The following is an 18,623-nucleotide window of genomic DNA, read 5'->3' on the forward strand; positions in this document are numbered from 1 at the left end:
GATATATAAACATAATGGCAGTTCAGCCTAAACAGTAGTTACAGTATATGCTATGTGTGTGAACTTGACATGTGCTTTTTTTGCTGCTGGGTACCACAGCATATGCAGCACAACATCATCTACTGCTAGCTGTAAGCAGTAGAGGCATGCTGCTAAGAATAGGTGATTTCATAAGGAGCTAGAGTTCAGATCCCAAAACACATGCGCCCAACGTGGGGCTCGAACCCACGACCCTGAGATTAAGAGTCTCATGCTCTACCGACTGAGCTAGCCGGGCTACTTTAGGACAGAGAGAGGTACCGATTTCTTCCTGTGTCTCATCCCCTCCGTCTGTTTCCCTGCCACACTCATCTTTTTATCCTTTCCATATCTTGCTCTCTTTATCCTCTCTGTTTCTCTCTGTTCTGTGAGTCATTCTTTAAACACCCCACTCCTTTCTTTCCTACATGTTTTCCCTTCATCAGCGTGTTTGGCTTTGATTCGGAGTGATGGATGTATGAAGAAATGAATAATGAATGAACAGCTGAACAAATGAACCAGCTCCTCCTAAATTTGGAAAGAGAAAGATTTGGGGAAAGAAAGAAAGAACAACAAAGGAGGAGAGATATGTGGCAGAGTTAAGTTGAAGAGGATAAACTGTGTCGAGATGCCTGATGACTGATCTCTCTAACATAGCTTTTCTATGCCCAAATCTCTCTACCCTTCTGCAAACACACTGTGTCTGTCTTTGTCCCCTTCTCTCTTTCTCCTCATCTTAGAGATTTATGAATCTCAATAATCCCCAAAGTTCCCCCCTCCCTTCCTTTCTTTATTTCTCAGCTCTCTCATACACTACTTTCTATGATTAAGTCTCCCAATCCTGTAACAAAAAGTACCTAACACTCTCCTCCTTTGTCTCTCTTCCTCTCTCTTTCTTTAATGATCTCAGCTTTTTTTTTTTTTTAAACATTGATTCAAAGTCTCTTACTCCTCTATTCAGTCACAGTATTTTATTTTTCCCCTCTCTCTCGGTCTCTCCCTCTTGACTTTTGAGCTCCTTAACATGCCCTTGTATCCGTGACTAATTCTCTCTCCCGCTCTTTTCCTCCCTGCTCTCTGCAACATGTCCTCATTTCCATATCTTCCCCTCTACTCTCCTCTTCTCATTGTTCCCCATCTTGTTCACTGGTGTCTGTTGTCTTTTTAGTTCACTGTGGCAAAATTTTTGATCGTGGTTTTTCTCTTTGTTTTTTTCCCCTATTGCTCTTTTTGCCCTTTACATTTTGTACTTATTTCAACAATCCTGATATCTGAAACACACATGCAACAAAGGTTTGGAGTCAGACTTGAACCCCTTGAACTTATTCTCTTATTCTGACCAAGCTAATGAGCTTACCAATGGCTGCTTCCATAAAACTCTTTATTGCAAGAAATTATGTAAAATCCTGTTAACGATTATCTCTCCAACTACAGTAGTTCATCTAGCTTCTACAAGAAAATATTTAGCACGGAGTCTGTTTCATGGAAGCGATTTGCGAGCACTGCTGGTACCCAGATTGCAAATGCTGACAGTGCTCTGTTCTTACAAATGATTTGCGATCCCTACAGTCCTCTCATATGCTTATGCAGGGGTTGCAAATGGCCTTAGGAGCAGTGTTGCAAAATATTTTCAGTGAGAAGTAGCTAAAGCCTGCTTGAATAGTTGCTAGATGTCACTAGATGACGTCATGTGATTATTTGTGACGTCATAACGTAATTACATATATACAAGATTTGAAAATATCCAAGTAAAGAAGATGATGATGATAGCTATAACCTCAATTTGCATCTAAATCAACCTCTAATATTAAAAAACTGTTTAATGCAGGCTGTTGTATAGACTGTAACTGAAGTATCATGAATAAAGAGATGATCCAGACACCGGAATAAACTCAATATTGTTATTTAAGTCTATTTTGATAAAACTAAATGAAACTTAAATTGTCAGGTTAAATCATTTAGAATGAAAACAAAGGAGAAAGAGTTCCCAAGTCAAACAATGGTGATCAATATTGGTTGTTAAGTACGCACATTCACAGCTCTTTCACGTCTGTATCTGGCTGATGATTGGTCCACTGAATGTGCTGCAGCTCCGTCCCCCCCATTGAACACAGTCAGAGCCACAATAGCGCACATTCACTGAGAAATGTTGGCAACTTCAAGGAGAGGAGGTCGGGTCTGCCAAAGAAGTCGCTAGATTTGTCGCTAGCTGCTTTTTGAAAAAAAAAAAAAGTTGCTAAAGGGGTCTTACAAGTCGCCAAATCTAGTGAGAAAATCGTTAAGTTGGCAGCACTGGTAAGGTGATCCTTAGAATACGTCGAATGTGTCAGAATTAACACGAGGAGAAATGATCTCACGTTGCAAGTCACAGTTTGCATGTTGCAAAGTTGGTGAAACGTGCCGCAGAACTTCCTCTCCTCTCTCGTCTGCCCTCTTTCATATCTAATTCTGTTGAACCCAAAACCCCTAAAACCATGAATTAGAAAGGGGAGAGAAGACAAAAAGGGGATGATGAAGGGAAAGGAAGAGAAGGAGAAGAGGAAGAGTACTGCAAGGAGAAAAGGAAGGAATTTAATAAATTAACACCTCTCCTTTTTTTTTCCAGTCCTCTCTCTGTCCTATCCTAATTTTCCTCTCTGGCCTTTCTTTACATCTTCCCCTTTTTCTCTAATTGTCAGGAATGCTGACCTCAGCTCACTTGTTTCTGGGCCAACTCTCTCTTTTTCACTTAATCTAATCATCACACCATTATTTCACTCCTCCTCCCTTGCTGTTCCCTTCTTCTTCTCCCCTCTACCCCTCCCTCCATCAATCCTTCCTGCGGGTCTGCTGTAACCCGCTGACAACGGACAGAATGAGAAACAAATGAACATGGAGTGAAGTGAGGGGAAAAAAACTGCTGAGTCATGGTTGGAAGAAAATTATTTCATTGTGATAAGGCTCCGGGGAATAATAGATTAGATTATTGTTTCGTCTTTCCCTCCAGTGTTGAAAGGAGATCTTTGTTGATATCCGTGCAATTATCAATAATGGTAAGTTGCTGAGTCATGGTTGGACAAGAACCATTTCATCATAATAAAAAAATTAGATTATCCCCCCCCCCATCTTTCTCTGTCAAGACGAGAAAGTTGTTGATAAGTAGAAAATTACAAATGACAATGAAATTGACTGAGGGGTAATTATTTCATTGTGATAAGTCTCTACGGATGAATAAATTAGATTAGAGCTACATTTTTCCACTTTTGTCAGTAAGAGGAGATGTTCACAATGAATATAAACAAATAATAGTGAACAGTGAAGTCTGTAAAGAGGAAGAGAGACAACTGAAAACTATATTATATTAATTTAAGAGTGAGGACGTACTGTACCAATACTTAAGAAGTGTTTAGACTTCCATGCACATGTAAATAAATACCAGTAAAAAAATCTGGTTTTGAAGATGAAAGGGACTCCTTTATTATTTTTATTTCTGTCCTGAAAACTACAAAAATGATTTTACATCTAGTTACGTCTGAATGAAAGCAATCACATATCCTTCCATCTGTCTATGAACAAACAAAACCCCCTTTTTTTTCTTATTCTGGGTTACGAGCAGCTTGTGCGTATCTTAGCAAGAACACACTTTTACATCCTGTTTCATAATTCACAAAGTCAAGCAATAATTTTCACAGGATTCTAATATTTCAGAGGTTTAAAGTGTCAGTGGAAAGTGTCCCCACCACAAACCCTGGCTATGTTTTATAGTAGAGATTTAACCATCAACTTTGAAGTTTTTGTCCTTTTTTGGGTTTGTGATTAAGTGCTAGTTTAACCACTGTGTCTTTTCTCATTTTTTATGCCTATGAAATGTCATTTAAGACTTTGACAAGACTTGGAAAATATCAAACCATCATTTTATAGACGTGTAGTATCCAAAGCCACTAATATAGGAAATAAAACTTGCCCGTATCGCAGCCAGGCCTCAGCCACACAGGTACAGAACAATGGCCAAGGCCACGGCCACACACGCTCCATACACAACCTGTAAATGTTAACCACATGTGTCTCTTGAGAAAGTGTGGCGCATCCTTCCCCTTCCTCCTCTGCTCCCCTCCACTTCTGTTTTTCTCTATCTGTCTCTCTCTCTCACATTCTGTTTTTGTCTCTGTCTCTGAGAAACTTATAAGTGAAGGGGAAGGAGACTGTGAGAAACATAGGAAGAGGAGCAGGTGAAGAGAGCTGAGATCGCCTTGATCTACAACCTCCTGCCTTCGCTGCAGCTGGGGGTCAAAGGGCAAAATGCAGGAAACACTTTCAGGGACACACACATATTCCTTAACATACACAGATGTGTTTTGCGTGTTTACCCTCTCTACATACACAAAAATTATTCTTTTCTGTCTTCTTGTTCCTCCATCCAATTATCCGATTTTTTCTGACTAAAAGTGCTTGTTTCACAGTTCCGTCAAGTGTAGAGCTGGAACAATTAGTGAACTAATTGATTAGTTGATGGCAAGAAAATTAATCGCAATGATTTTGATAACTGAATAATCGTTTTACTCATTTTTTATGCAAAAATGTCAACATTTGCGGTGGCAGCTTCTAAAATGTGGGGGTTTGAGGCTTTTTCAGTGTTTCCCCTATACACCGCCGCTGCAGAATTATGAGCGCCACTGCTAAAACTTCACACGATCATTAATATCAATGGGCTACTAATGATTTTGAGTCATCGACTAGTGCATCAAATCCCAGAATCCTCCTTCTCCTCATTCTTCAAATGACATCTATGTGAAAGGTACTGTTATAAGAGTAGCATAGCTCCTTTAAGGAATAGGGCAGTATGCAATGTGTGTGCGCAGCGAGTGTGTGGTTGAGCGACGGTGTGATGGTGAATGCGAGCGGAGCGGAGGAAAAGGTTAGCAGTAAGTTGTCAATCTGGCAGTAAATGTACAGTACAGGCTACAGTGTGTCAGTTAATAAATGCTGCAGCTTCTCAAGACCAAGACAGGCTCATCTATTGAAGGGATTTAGCCCAGAAGTTAGCAACAATACATTAGCCTAACCTGACCAGGCTCACTTAAGGTGGACTGACCTTTAAGGTGGACCAGATATTCTCATTTTAGGGTCAGAGAATGGAGAAATGTCTGGCTGCTGAGTCCAAATCAGGATCCTGTACAGTAGGAATTTCCAGAGAGCTGAATGTTTAATCAATTTGGTTGGTTAATACACTTTAATTGGATCCTGCTCTTACAGCGGGGTACTGTAGCTGTACAGAATAGGTTACTGTGGTGTTTCTAACCCCAAATTCACACCAGACATGAGACATCAGAGGTGTGTAAGCGCTACTGAAGCTTCCATCTGTTCAATTCATACTGACTCTGACCTCCAATCGCCCGACTAGTGGCAGACGCCCAAAACGCTCCAGAAACACTTGTTGTACATTAGACACACGTAAAAAATTACACTGCTTTCTGTTAACATATGCTATATTTGGCTTTATAGCAAACAAGTTTACAGCTCATCAAGTTGTTGATCTAAATTGTAGACAAGTAAATTGTTTGTGCATCAAGGATTTACTTTACCTTGTCATTTCATTCTCCAACTTTGTTTCTGTCTGTCTGTCAGGGAGGTTATTAGTGTGTGTGTGTGTAACACTTTAAAGGAGTGAGCTAAAAATACTACACTAGCCTCAGCTCATACACTGCACACACACACACACACACACACACACACACACACACACACACACACACACACAGACATAGACACACAGACATATACAGACGGGAATATTGAGGAAGTCTCGGCTGTGATCCATCTTTCAGGAACTGAAAATTATGACACCACAGAGAGAAAGACAGACAGCAAGAGAGAGAGAGACAGACCAAGAGGGGAGCAAAACTGCTCACACTCTTGAACATACACACATACGCACATACGCACATACACACACACACACACACACACACACAGCAGCAGACAGTAGAGTCTCTGTGTTGTCAGTAACCACCTCCGAGACCCTGAGGTGTCATAAAAGACTTCAAATAGGATGGCGAGAGAGACGTAGGGATGAAGGAGGAAGAGAGAGGAGAGTGATACACGTTATTATGACTTCATTTGACACAGCTACTCTCTCCCCTCCCTCCCCCGCTCCTCTCTTAAACACGCACACACGCGATTTTTTCCCCTTCTTGTGCGTGCAACATTTTATCTTATTGAATCCTTTGAGCCATTCTCGATCCATTAAGTGGATTTTTGGCAATATTCAATAACTGCAAATCTCTCGCCACAAAAGAGTTGTTGCGTCTTATCTATTGAGGCACTTTTGAGAATGAAAACGCCATTGTATTTTCAAGAGTAGCAGTTTAATTTCACAGTTTGAATCAAGGGAAATTAAAGCGAATATGAAGCTCTCTGATCTTGCCACGGCTTTTTGATATATTAGGTCTTATCATTGTGTCAGTGTGTTTGGTATTTGGTGTGTATGTGTGTCTGTTGGCCCCTTGTATGCTGAAATAAAGAGTTATGTAGCAAGGTGGGTTAGAGGCTAGACAGACGGCCTTATAAGCTAGGCTCACATGTGGCTTTGACTCTGGACCTTTTCATTATTTATTACTAATGGTGATCTTGAAAAACCATCTAAGAAACAGATATAGAAAGATGGAGAGAAGTACAGAAGGAAGAACGGTGAGGAAGAAACTCACCAAACTCCCAGTTGGCTCATCCGCTAAGGGGTTGGTTAATTCACTAGACCCACGAGAACCTTTACTGTGTGTGTGAGTGTGTGTGTCTCTGAGTGTGTGTGTTTGTGTATGTGAATAGACCTCTGTGTGGAACCACAGAGGCATTTGGTCATGTTTATATCCTTGTTTTTGGCCTGGGTGAGTGTGTACATATCGGTGTGCGTTTGTGTGCAAAACTCTATAAACATGTATCCATACCAACGGAGTGACGTGTAAGGTGTGTGTGTGTGTGTTAGTGTTCCGTGTATCTGCAGATAGAAAATTTAAATAAATACAAATTCATATACAAGTGTTGTCACCAGAGATTTGGAGTGGATTTGAACTCCGTGTGTGTTTGTGTTGTGAGTGTAGGAGGGGAAGGTTAATCCTAAATTTACCCTTAGTGGTCGGAGGACTGTGGACGCACATCTGGTTTCTCTTTGCCTCTCTTGTTGTCTTTGCTCCCCTCGTCATCGCCATCCTCACCTGTGCTCTCCCTCTTTTTTTTATTACTCCTTCATCCACTTTTTCTTCTCTTACCTCCATTATTAACTTGTTCGCACGTACCTCACCTCACCCTCCCGCTCCATCTCTGTACTCCCCTTCTCTCGTTTAAATGACTGAACAAAAAGCTTTCCTGGTGTCCACTTGGATGCCAAAGTTTGTTGTGTGTGTGTGTGTGTGTGTGTGTGTGTGTGTGTGTGGTGTGTGTGTGTGATTTGTTGTGCATAATCCTACCTGCTGTTTGAGCTGTTGAACCAGACTATCCTTCTCCCTCTTCAGAGCTGCCACTTCTTCCTGGGTTTTCTTCTTCTTGGACGAGGAGAGCTCCAGCAGGGCGATGTTGGCATCTTTCTCGCTTATAGCTGCCAGCAGCGCCTCTTGTCTGCGTAGTCAGAAAAAGTCAACTTTGTTAGCAAGACTTTTAGAAACTAACAACTTAATTACTTTGATTTAATTAAAGCTACATGTGGTGATGTTGCACAATGATGACGTTAACTGCAGTGAGAGGTAACTGCTTGAATTTGACAGTTTTTAAAACAAAGAAACATGCTGTAAAAGAGACTGATGAATGCTGGTTCAGCTTTTTCTTTCTCACACTGATACTATAGAGACAGTTTCTATTTTGCTTTTTGTTTCAGTTAATCACTTTTGAAAGTTTTGGTTTAATTTGCCCAGTTCTGAGATATCTGTCTCTATAGTTTGTTTATGGACTCAGGCATCCTGTTTATGGAAAGAAACGTCACTGTTTAATTTTTAGATGTCATTTCATAATGCTGTCAGCACCACAATCTAAGTTCCATTCATCTCCCTGTCATTGGGGTGGAGGAAGAAAAACTCAAGAGAGCGATATCTAAAAATCTGGACAAATAAAACCAAAACTATCTGCACGGCCAAATAGCAATTTGGGTTAACCGACCTAAACTTTTTAGTTTTTTGGTGAACCAATGGCATGTCAACAAGTGGGGAAAACTCCTAAATCACAAAATGGAACAACATTTTGTGATTTAGGAGGATAAAATTGGTGTATTTTACACAAAGATAGGTCATTCCTGGTGGTTGAGTATGACGCATACGATGTCATCAAGATGTTTCTGCTTTGATCAGGGCGGGGTTGATTACTGCATATCCTCATCCTTTCGCTCTCTTCCTAGTTTCTTATCTTTCAACACTGTCTTCTGTCCATAAAAGCAAAAATTGCATATGAGTATCGTTTAAAAAAATGACACGAAGATTGCAGACCTTATTTCATCCTATCTGCAGGAAGACTTACACTAATCTCTTTCTAATAATAATAAACTTGACTGATAGGGAGACTTGATTTCAGTAACATAGCAGGGAGCTGGCAGCAAGTCAGTGCATCATTCATGGACACTTCAGCAAAGTGCGCATTGCCAAAGCGGTGGCCTGCGTACAACTTACTGCTGAAGAGAAGATTCATGAGGCTACCTGGCTTCCAACAAAGCACATATTTAGTGTTTGAGCCCAAAGCTTCTCAAATAAGCAATCGTATTGTGTTTAAACTTTATTTAACTACACACGTATACATGCCTCTGACTGTCTGTCCGCACTACTCTCTAGTCTCTGTCTTATTCCTGCAGATCTCTCGTCTCTTTCTCTATCTCGGTCCCTTGCCTGGATGGTCGGGCTGACAAATAGCATTCCATGTGGTCGGGAAGCAACAAGCCGCATCCCATCCATCCCATCAGCCTTGGGTCTGGCTGAGCCGCCTCCGAGGACACCCAAGGCTCAGAATTCTCGGAATTCTGCCCGTGTCCAAAGAGAATCTAAATCATACCGTTTTTTTCCCACAATCTCACAGGGCTCAAAAATTGGCCACACGCAATCACACATACACACAGAGATACTGAATTGCATATGAGCAAACAAATATCTTTCCTCTTTGTGTCTCTGACTCTCCCCTCTATATATGTTGCTTTTTTGCATTCAGCTGTTACTAATAAGTGACTTTCAACAATGGAAATGAATAAAGCTTCTTGATTAAAGTGTTAAATTCACTCTGTCCTCTACTTATCTCTGTGTCATCCCAACGTATCAATTCTACTGATATACATGTATGAAGATATACACATACAAACATACAATTATCCAGATACACCCAACAACGCAGACTGACCCAATGACGCAGAGACACATTACCATTTTTTGTTCATTTTCTTTCTTAACAAACAATTACGCTCTTTTTCTCCCTTTCTTTATCTCTACTCTCGCACACACAGAGATACAGTGGTGCAGTGAGGAATGCAGTGATGAGAGTGTCTAAATGAAGACAGATTACATGTTTGGACTGTGTGAAGACCCACAGATTATTTGGTCAACCTCACTGACCACATTGTCAGTGTACAAGCGTCCCATCATGCATTTCCACTGCAGCAATCCTGACAGGGTCAGGAGTCGGAGGGGTTGGTAGATCGATTCCCTGAGCAAGTTTGGCCACTGTCACTTTACTAATCACCGCTGTCAGTGGTGATTAGCAAAAGCCTTTCTGAAACTTAAATGATATCTTTATATCATACAATATGAGATAATACCTTTATATTTCTCAAATTTATCTGGAGAGAAATGACAAAATCTAAAAGAAATTTGTTTTAATAACACCAAAGATGAGACCAAGATGCACACTTTCTATTTCTTTGACTGTGTGGAAATCAGATATTTTCACATCATGAATGATGATCAAAGACACAAAAACACAAGTCTTGCAGGTAAGACATGAGTACTTTTTAAAGAGTACAGTCTAGACTTGCTCTATGTGAAAAGTGCCCTGAGATAACTTTTGTTATGATTTGGCGCTATATAAATAAATTGAAACAATTATAGGAGTTTATTGTGGGGCAGCAGTGATAATTTTGTTTACTAAAAAAAAGCAGGAACCACAAGCACATGACAAAATAAAACACAGATGTCTTCCCCAAAAGTTGAATATTAGAACTAAACTGGTGACTCAAAGTCAAATACCGATCTGGAAACAGCCTTACTCGTAACTTGGGCTGGGTAATGTTTGAAATGTTTTGATACCAGTGCCAATATGATAGCTGAGTTTCAGTGATAATACCAATATGGGGATATCTCACTGAGAAAAAATGTTTAAAAATTCTCGAAAGCTAGTTTGTCAACTAATCATAAGCCAAACTTTACTTTGTTTTAACACAGAGCGTCCACTAGAACTTGAAAAACTGTCTCAATATAAATACCGTCTAAAATTAACAAAATTATAATCTGAATCAGGAAATATCTAATCAAAGTCAAGAAAAAATGAAGAAGAAGAAGAATCTGACCAAAGCCAAGTTTCAGTTCTCAACAGTTTTTGATAATCTGCACACATTTAAATCAGTACCAAAAACAGTATTGAGGTTCAATACTTGGCCCTATTTGTAACCAAATGTTGTGCCCCTAACATGTTATTCAGGGGCTAAAAACAAGTTTTTAAGGCTTTAAACTCTACTATTGTACAGGAAGTGTGTAAAAGTGATATAAGCCTGTTTCCTACAAGTCCCTAGACATTCAAATCCAGGATTCCCTTTCACTTAATCAATATGTTGACCAGTTAAACCCACGTGAACACTTGGACTTGTTCATTTAAAAAGGAGCATTTCCTTTCCTCCAGATTGTCAGACACTGGAACACTATCACAGTCTTTCCTTTTTTTTGTAAAAACACTTTAACACACACACAGAGACACACACACACAGACAGTATGGCTAATGGAATATTAGTCTTGTTAAAGCTAACAGTGCGTCTAGTTTTATACCATATCTGAGAGTTACCTGCCAGCACATGGCGCTTATAAACCCTGGTGATAAAATGATATTTATTCCAGATGCACTTGTCTCATTCTGGGCCTCTCTATGGCTCTCCCTTCATCTATGTCTGACACACACACGCAAAAACACATTTATACACACACATAAAACACTCTCCACTTGGCCCTCTCAGCTTGCAGAGCTAAAACACACAAGTGCTGGTTGTGGCTACTGCTGTTGCTATGTGATCATTAAAAAGTGTTTCAAGTGCAGTGCTCTTTTGCTAAATCTTTAGATAATTCTACTGTCAAAGGGCACTTAAAAACATAGTACTCTCTCAGCACTGCTGGCAATGTGTCCTTACCACTGAAAATAACAAAGACAGCCAAGCCAGCACTGTGAGGAAGAAGGGTTCCCAGTAGACACGCAGCCTCAGATCTCTAACTTTCCTTTCAAGTGTTCCCTTTCTGTACCAATATGGAGGGCACAGAAGGATAAGGGAAGGTCTACTACCAGTAAGCACAGAGTAGAATCTGTCATATTGTTGTATTTCCTTATTTTGGCAACATCTTTTGAATTAAATGACGGGATGTTTTTGTGCAGCACGTCTCAGAGATTGTGGTGTGATATCTTTCTCTAGTTTGTTTAGGTGGCTCTTTGTTCTTTTACTGTTCAGCCACGGCATCGGTTAGTTCGTGTTCAGACAGACAACAGAACTCCATTAAAACGTGCAGCCTCCTCATTTATTTCATTGAGACCAGCAGGGGTCCCTACACAGGGCTCCAGCAGAAAAATCTGTCTTCTTTTAACTTTTATCGCAAGCAATACGTCACCCGACCAATCGAATAATCCCACAGTCTTTATTCATTGCTTTAATGTGGACGAGGCAAGTCTACTGTTAATTCACTCAACAGTGGGCCGCGTCACAGGAGACCGCTGTTTGTTTCCCGTAAAACTGTAACTACGTTCATCCCCTAACCTTAACCTTTGTAGCCATGTAGCCACCAAATATTTCTCTACCCTTAACAAAGTGATAATTTTAACCCAAACCATGATCTTTTCCTAAACCTAACCAAGTGCTTTTTGTGCCTAAACTTAACCAGACGCTAACCACAGTGTCGCCACGTCATAAAACATCATTTTTTAACAGTGATTTGTCACAGTTTTGGGAAGCACTGACAAACGATGTCCTGCCAGTTACTGCCAACAGCGGCGTCAGATTAGAAAATGCTCTTGTCTCGTTCTTGTCCATCGTCATTTGTTGCAACTATGGTATAATGGTTCAGGTTAGGTAAAGTTCATGGTTACGGCAAATAATCTGTAGTAAGTCATGGTTGTAGTTGGGGAACTAGAACACTTGGTTAGAGATGGAGAAAAATTATGTTGTGTCTTGAAAAAAGCTGGAAAGCTAGCAAAGTTAGCAAGAAAGGTGGATGTGCTACACGCCTATCCACCACCCCAACCTCCTTTACTTTCCACCTCAGTAATAACTTCCTGCATTGGCACTGAACATTGGCATTGGATGTAAATCGTAAGGTGTGGAATCGTCCAATAATTCACAGGGATACCTGGCAGTTTTTTCCACACTGTATTGCTGCTGCTGAAAATGTAAAAATCACTTTCTGCCCACCAGTAAATCCTGACTTTCCTGCATGTTTAGAAAAACACTGTAAAAGCACAAAGAAAACTGGCAACAGGTAGTGAATGTGAGCAGTAAAACTGTCATATTTTTTATGAACATTTCACAGTTTATTCAAAATTTAACAAGTTTCCATTTACGCTTATATTCTTTTCCCACTTCCTTCTGACTTTCAGGTATTAATTTCAGTAACGACAACTATGACTAAATATGTTCGTCAACAACCTTTTTTTCCATGAGGAGACGATGACAAGAGGGCACCGACCTCATTAAACACTAACTGTGACTATATCAACATATAATATTGTTCACGAAAAAAGATGAGACTAATATGTAGTTTAATAAATAAAAACTTTACCAAAATCTATTTTCATTTACATTGACAAAAAAGAGGAGACAAAATATTATAGACGGTTTTTCTTTCTAAATTACAATCCAAATATCCTGTTCATTGGATGTGCAACAGATGCACAATGAAGAATACATCAACTATTTTACAGAAAAGCACATTAATGTTAATAAGTGAGTGCTAGTGTAGGTTATACTCTGGTGTGTGTGTTGGTGTTGTAAGTGTCGGTTATATGTGAGTGGATGCCAAAGTGAAAGTGTAGTGGGGTGGCCCGCCACAGTTAAAGGGCATACTAAGCAGGATTTTCCTAAAAAACAATGTATAGACTCATAAGGAAGTAATCCCTCTCAATCATCACTTATGACCCACTAGAAGTGTGTGGCGTTGTATTTATCTGCAGAGACTCTGCCCTCTGCCTGTATTTTCTTATTATTCTGCAGTGGGTGTGTTGCCCCCAGCCAATAACAACGCGCAGGGTGTGAGGTCAGGACTCGTAGCGTAGTGACCAGGTTACATCGCTGTGTCTGTCTCTCTCCTCTGCTCTGCTCTCCTCTCTGTCTCATGGATGTATAAAGAGCTGCAGGTCTGTGTGTCTGCTTGACCGAGGGCTTCGCTGAGCTACACATGCACAGAGCAGAGAGGCCACAGCAGACAGGATGAAGCTCTTCATTTGCAAAAAATCCGGTAATGCAGCATCTTCCCACAGGGTTCTGTGGAGGTGTGGGCGTGTTTATTTGTGCCGGGAAACAATCAGAAAAGAACATTTTATTTATCTGATTCACAGCTCTGTTCTTGCCAGTGCCGCTCGCGCTCTTCATTCACTCTCTAGCTCGCTTGACCACCACTGCTCCCTCTCTCGCTCGCTCGGAAGGAGCCACAAACAACAACCAACAAATCCTCCATAGCATACCTTTAATACATTAATGGGAAACCCTGAATAACAACAATGTTCAATATAATCTGACAGCTAACAAAGACTAATATGTCAATAGTTTTCATTGAATAAAACTTTATTAAAATAGTTACGATTTTCTTTGACTAAGACTTTTAGACATTTTAGACATTTGACACAGGAATAAGACTAAGACTAAATAAAAAAATAGCTGACAAACTTAACACTACTTTCAGGCTCTCTCTCACCTATTCTCTATCAGTATCTCTCGCCCACCCTGCCTTTCTCATCTCTTTCTCCTCACAGACACCCCACGTCGTCCTTTGTCACTCGCTCTATCTCTACACCTCCTCACGCTCTCCTGTCTATAAAGAAGACGGGAGGAATTCTTTCCGTTGTTTGGCGGTCGTGTGCCATGATGTCATCGCCGGGGTGACAAGGCAGACAGTAAGCAGATACACACAAACGCGCCAGGCACCTGACCCCAACCCCAGCACACACACACACAAAACACACACACACACAAAGGGGCTCTCTCCTTCCTAAAACCACTTAAGGCCCCTCGCTTTATCAGAAACACTAATGCCTGGTCTTAGATCACTCGCATATTTCTACACACACACACACACACACCAGAGCAGCTTCCAGTGTGTGCTGCGTTATCTCCGTCGTACTGTCACCCTCCACGGCAATCTACAGTGTGTTTAAGGGAGTGTGTGTGTAAGAGTGTATGCTGAAGTGACAGCTCACTGTCTGTGTTCATGACAGCATATGTTTCTGTACATGTGTGAGCTTATAAGGTTGTACCTGCATGTATTTCAATGTGTGTGTGTGTGTGTGTGTTCAATGTTTTTTTCTGTGCATTTGTGTGTGTGAGAATGTGTGTGTCCTTTTGTGTGTGTGTGTGGGTAAGGTAGATTCAGTCCAGTGTGACACTGGCCAGTCTCTGTCTAAGACAAACACAGAGCTATTTTAGAAATAATCCCCTCTCTCTGTTTCCCAATGAACAAAGCTTGCTCGCCATTGTTTTCTGTGACACTGTCTGCTCTGGTTACACTGGAGGCCGGTTGTAGGACGCCAGAGTTTACTCTTTAACCCCTGTAGGACGTGGTGCGTGTCAAGCTCGACCTCATTTCTGTGAAGGGAGGTTTCCCTCTACATGCTGAGACATCTGCAAGTTACAGAGAACCATAACGACTGGTTAAGACTTTATAATGCTACCTAGACTCTGACGAAGCTTTTACTCAACGCTCTCTGGCCAAGATTTGGAAACTGGATGAGTTTTGAGGCCAATAAAATCAGCAGATTCACTTGAGTGGTGAAAGTGGATGAAGTGGAATTAAGAAAAATGTGATAATTATATTTACTGTAATCATGAGGAGTATGATCTGCTTCAGTTTGCTTTAACCAATAAAATAGACTGAATGAGTTTTAGAAAACTAACATTTATTTTAAACAATCAAAAAAGAAAAAAGAAGTGAAAGAAAAAAACCAACAAGGTGAAAGTGAATTAAATTAGTAGATAGCACTTGCTGAAATATAGCATAACAGCATCAATAAATTAAAAGAGAAGCCATTATCCAGTCAAGATACCTTTTCTGTTTTGATTCAAAATCAAGTTTACGTTGATTTCTATTTTAGTGCGGTTGATGAGTCTGTTAGGGCACAAAAAAATCATCTTCAACGGCTCTAGGAGCAAATAAGCTAAATCCTGAAATACAGGAAAGAAACAGAAGAGGTGGACGTGTCCCCTAAATGCAAGAAAATATATCTGCTGTTGGTGAACCTGAGAAGACAAAAAAAAAATCTCCAATCACATCACTTTAACACCAGACACAGTCCTCGAATCTGAGACTGACAAATACTGTAAATCATCCGTCTGGAGCTCAAAGTCCCGCAGGTTGATCGCTTAAATGTAACCTTTGACAGAAAACTTTATAAGTATGAGGTGGCGATTGCTCACCCCTGAAGAGGCGTTCAAGAGGCAGAAAAAACCTCAAGATGGATGTGGCTTAAAAGAGGACAGCTGTGAGGAATTGGAGATGTGGCCACCTGGATGCAAGCTGAGGTCAGATCAGCCTCAGCTGGATAGCCCGGGGGGAGGAAAATGACAGCGAAAAAGGACCCAAAACACCTGATGATAAATCTGATGAGTTTGTAAGAGCACAACTGAGGATGTGTCCAGAAGCACCGGGAGATGAGTGACTAAGCTTGAGGTAAATGCACTACAGCTAAATCACAATTTATTTTACTATGTAAGAAACACAAAACTTTGAAGTATCAAATTCCAGCAGGGAGGCAGATATTTTCTACAACTCCACATTTGAAATTCACATCGGCGTTGCACGGACATAACAGGTATACAGTAAACTCGTATTCTTTAATCTTGTTAAAGATTTACTGAACAGTACTGTTTTGTATATCAGAAAGAATAAAGAGGAGAGAAATAATCACCTTCATTCAAACTGCAATGGAAGAAAAAGTGTGGTTTTAAAGAGAAAAGAGAGCGGAGGAGAGATGAGGAGAATGAGATACAGGAGGGCACAGCTGGCTCTTAGTGGTAGCTAATGCTGCCTGGAGGCGCACACACACACACACACACACACACACACACACACACACACACACACACACACACACACACACACACACACACACACACACAGAAGTAGCATGGAGACATGGATTGAAGAAATCTGTGAAAGAGGGAGGAAAAGGAGGAACTGAAAACCTCTTTTGCTACTCACTTTATATCTTTTATTTTCACTCTTTGTCCCTGAACCCTCTCGTTCTGATTCTTTCTGACAGTTTTTCCTTGATAATCAGGTGGCTTACAGTCGAGAGACCACACACACAGGCGCGCACACACACACACACACACACACACACACACACACACACACACGTCACACACACACACATCTATGATTGGTTCTGGTGTACATGACTGTGCATAATCTACTTCTGCATGAGGATTAAAATTAAATCAATTTATAAATCCTCCATCTGTCTATCTCTGTCTTTGTTTTTGACTCTCTCTCTCTCACACACACACACACACACACACAAGTTTCTCTGTCTCCATTGTAGAGCTGCCCTGCAGAGTAGTATTTCTCTCCCAGCTGACAGCTTCTGTCCTGGGGCAGACAACCAGTGAGCACTGGGCCCCTTATTCTCATCTGCGACTATGCCTCACAGCTTCAAATACTGAGGAGCAAGACGGTAAAAAGTAAAGAAACAGAGTGAGAAGAATAAAGCTGGAGGCCTCTCTTTGTATAACACACATCTATACATTGGAATATATACAACATATATCTATCTGACATGGAGTTGATAATACCTTTAAAGTAAGGCTTTACTCCACTTTTGTTCACACACAAGCACACATACACACACTGGTTTTATAGCCCTGGAAGAGAAAACGCAGAGCATCGAATACACACATCAGAGCAGGTTTTATGAAACATTTGTTCGTGCTGGACTGCCATGTGTGCAGCATCAAAGCGGAGACAGTCAATAAAGCTTTGGTTTATAGAAAAACCATTTACTGTTGCTCTCTCTCTGTGCTGCTAAAGCGCCAACGCTAAGTTTCACTTCACTAGATTATAACAGCAGTTATTAGCAAAAATGATCGACACCTACCGCGGTTGTTACGTCCATTCAGAACTTTGAAATTGCTCTCGAGGGCCACATTAAACCGAAAACATCAAAGGGATACTAGTGCGTTCAAAATGTGGCATAATGATAAATGGTTATCTGGAATTATAGTTAAGAATGCCCTTTCAGCTTTTATTTACCACCACAAAAACAAAATGTGTTTACTGTTCTGGGGAGTTTACTTGTATGTTAAGACGGTAATAAACAGACAAAACTACAAAACAGCTGATTAGCAGGTCCTGATTTGGTAGAAATGTTGTTGTATCTTTGACTGAAGCTGCTCAGATTAAAGTAGCCTGTCGTATAGTAACGCACTGAGAACAGTGGGGTTGCTGGCAAGATCTTTTTGAAAGTGTGTGTGTGTATCCTAAACTATAGTGGAAGTGGGTCAGAGACACTGGACATGAATGATTTAGTACGGAGAGAGACGAAGGAGCGAGAGACCATCAGACAGAATTGGGAAAAGTGGGAGAAAGGGAGAGTTAGGGAAATAAAGCTGGTGCATAGGATAAGAGAGTGTGTGTGTGTGTGTGTTTGAGAGAGAGAGAGAGAGAAAAGCTCCCCTCAAGGAGCTGTTGTACATCAGAGAGGCTTAAAGAAAGACAGCGAGAAGGCTTACACACAATCACACACACACACACACACACACATAGTGCAGAAAGAAACAGCATTGACAGGGAAGGGAATAAAATAACTGGAGGATTTGGAGGGAAAACAAATCAAAGAGACGTGAAGGGATGGAGAGAGGAAGGGAAGGAGTAGCAGGAAAGGGAGGTAGAGAGACAAAAGCAGTGAGAGAGGAAGAGAGAGAGAGAGAGAGAGGGAGGCAGAGAGGAGGGCAGGTGGGACTACCGCATGACAGAATGAGGATCTGTTCTTGACATATTTCCCCTTTTTCTCGCTCCATTTTTTCTCTTAAAAAACACTCTCTCTCCCTCTTTCTCACACACACACATTTAAAAACACACACTGTGACTAATAAGAAAGGTGTAAAAATGCATTATCCATGGTCTGCGGGAGTTCGTTCTTTCCGTGGGACCACACACACAAACACACACACACACATACAGAAGTGTGACTAAAGATGCAGCTTTGTCTTCAC

The 18,623-nt window shown here is 40.8% G+C and overlaps 1 protein-coding gene and 1 non-coding gene across 7 annotated transcripts in view; both read right to left on the reverse strand.

Annotated features, from left to right (window-relative positions):
- Nucleotides 1-18,623, reverse strand: part of LOC137175527 (ELKS/Rab6-interacting/CAST family member 1-like) — a 138,714-nt gene that overhangs the window by 29,353 nt on the left and 90,738 nt on the right. For all 6 annotated transcript variants that reach the window (XM_067581209.1, XM_067581215.1, XM_067581213.1 and 3 more), the window contains one exon: nucleotides 7,458-7,605. In XM_067581209.1, coding sequence (XP_067437310.1) covers nucleotides 7,458-7,605 — 148 coding nt within the window. The remainder of the gene's footprint in view (nucleotides 1-7,457; nucleotides 7,606-18,623) is intronic.
- Nucleotides 205-277, reverse strand: trnak-cuu (transfer RNA lysine (anticodon CUU)). The gene has a single exon. It is a non-coding gene; the product is annotated as a tRNA-Lys (tRNA).

The sequence above is a fragment of the Thunnus thynnus genome, chromosome 23 (genome assembly GCF_963924715.1).
Source record: "Thunnus thynnus chromosome 23, fThuThy2.1, whole genome shotgun sequence".
In the NCBI taxonomy this organism is placed as follows: Eukaryota; Metazoa; Chordata; class Actinopteri; order Scombriformes; family Scombridae; genus Thunnus; species Thunnus thynnus.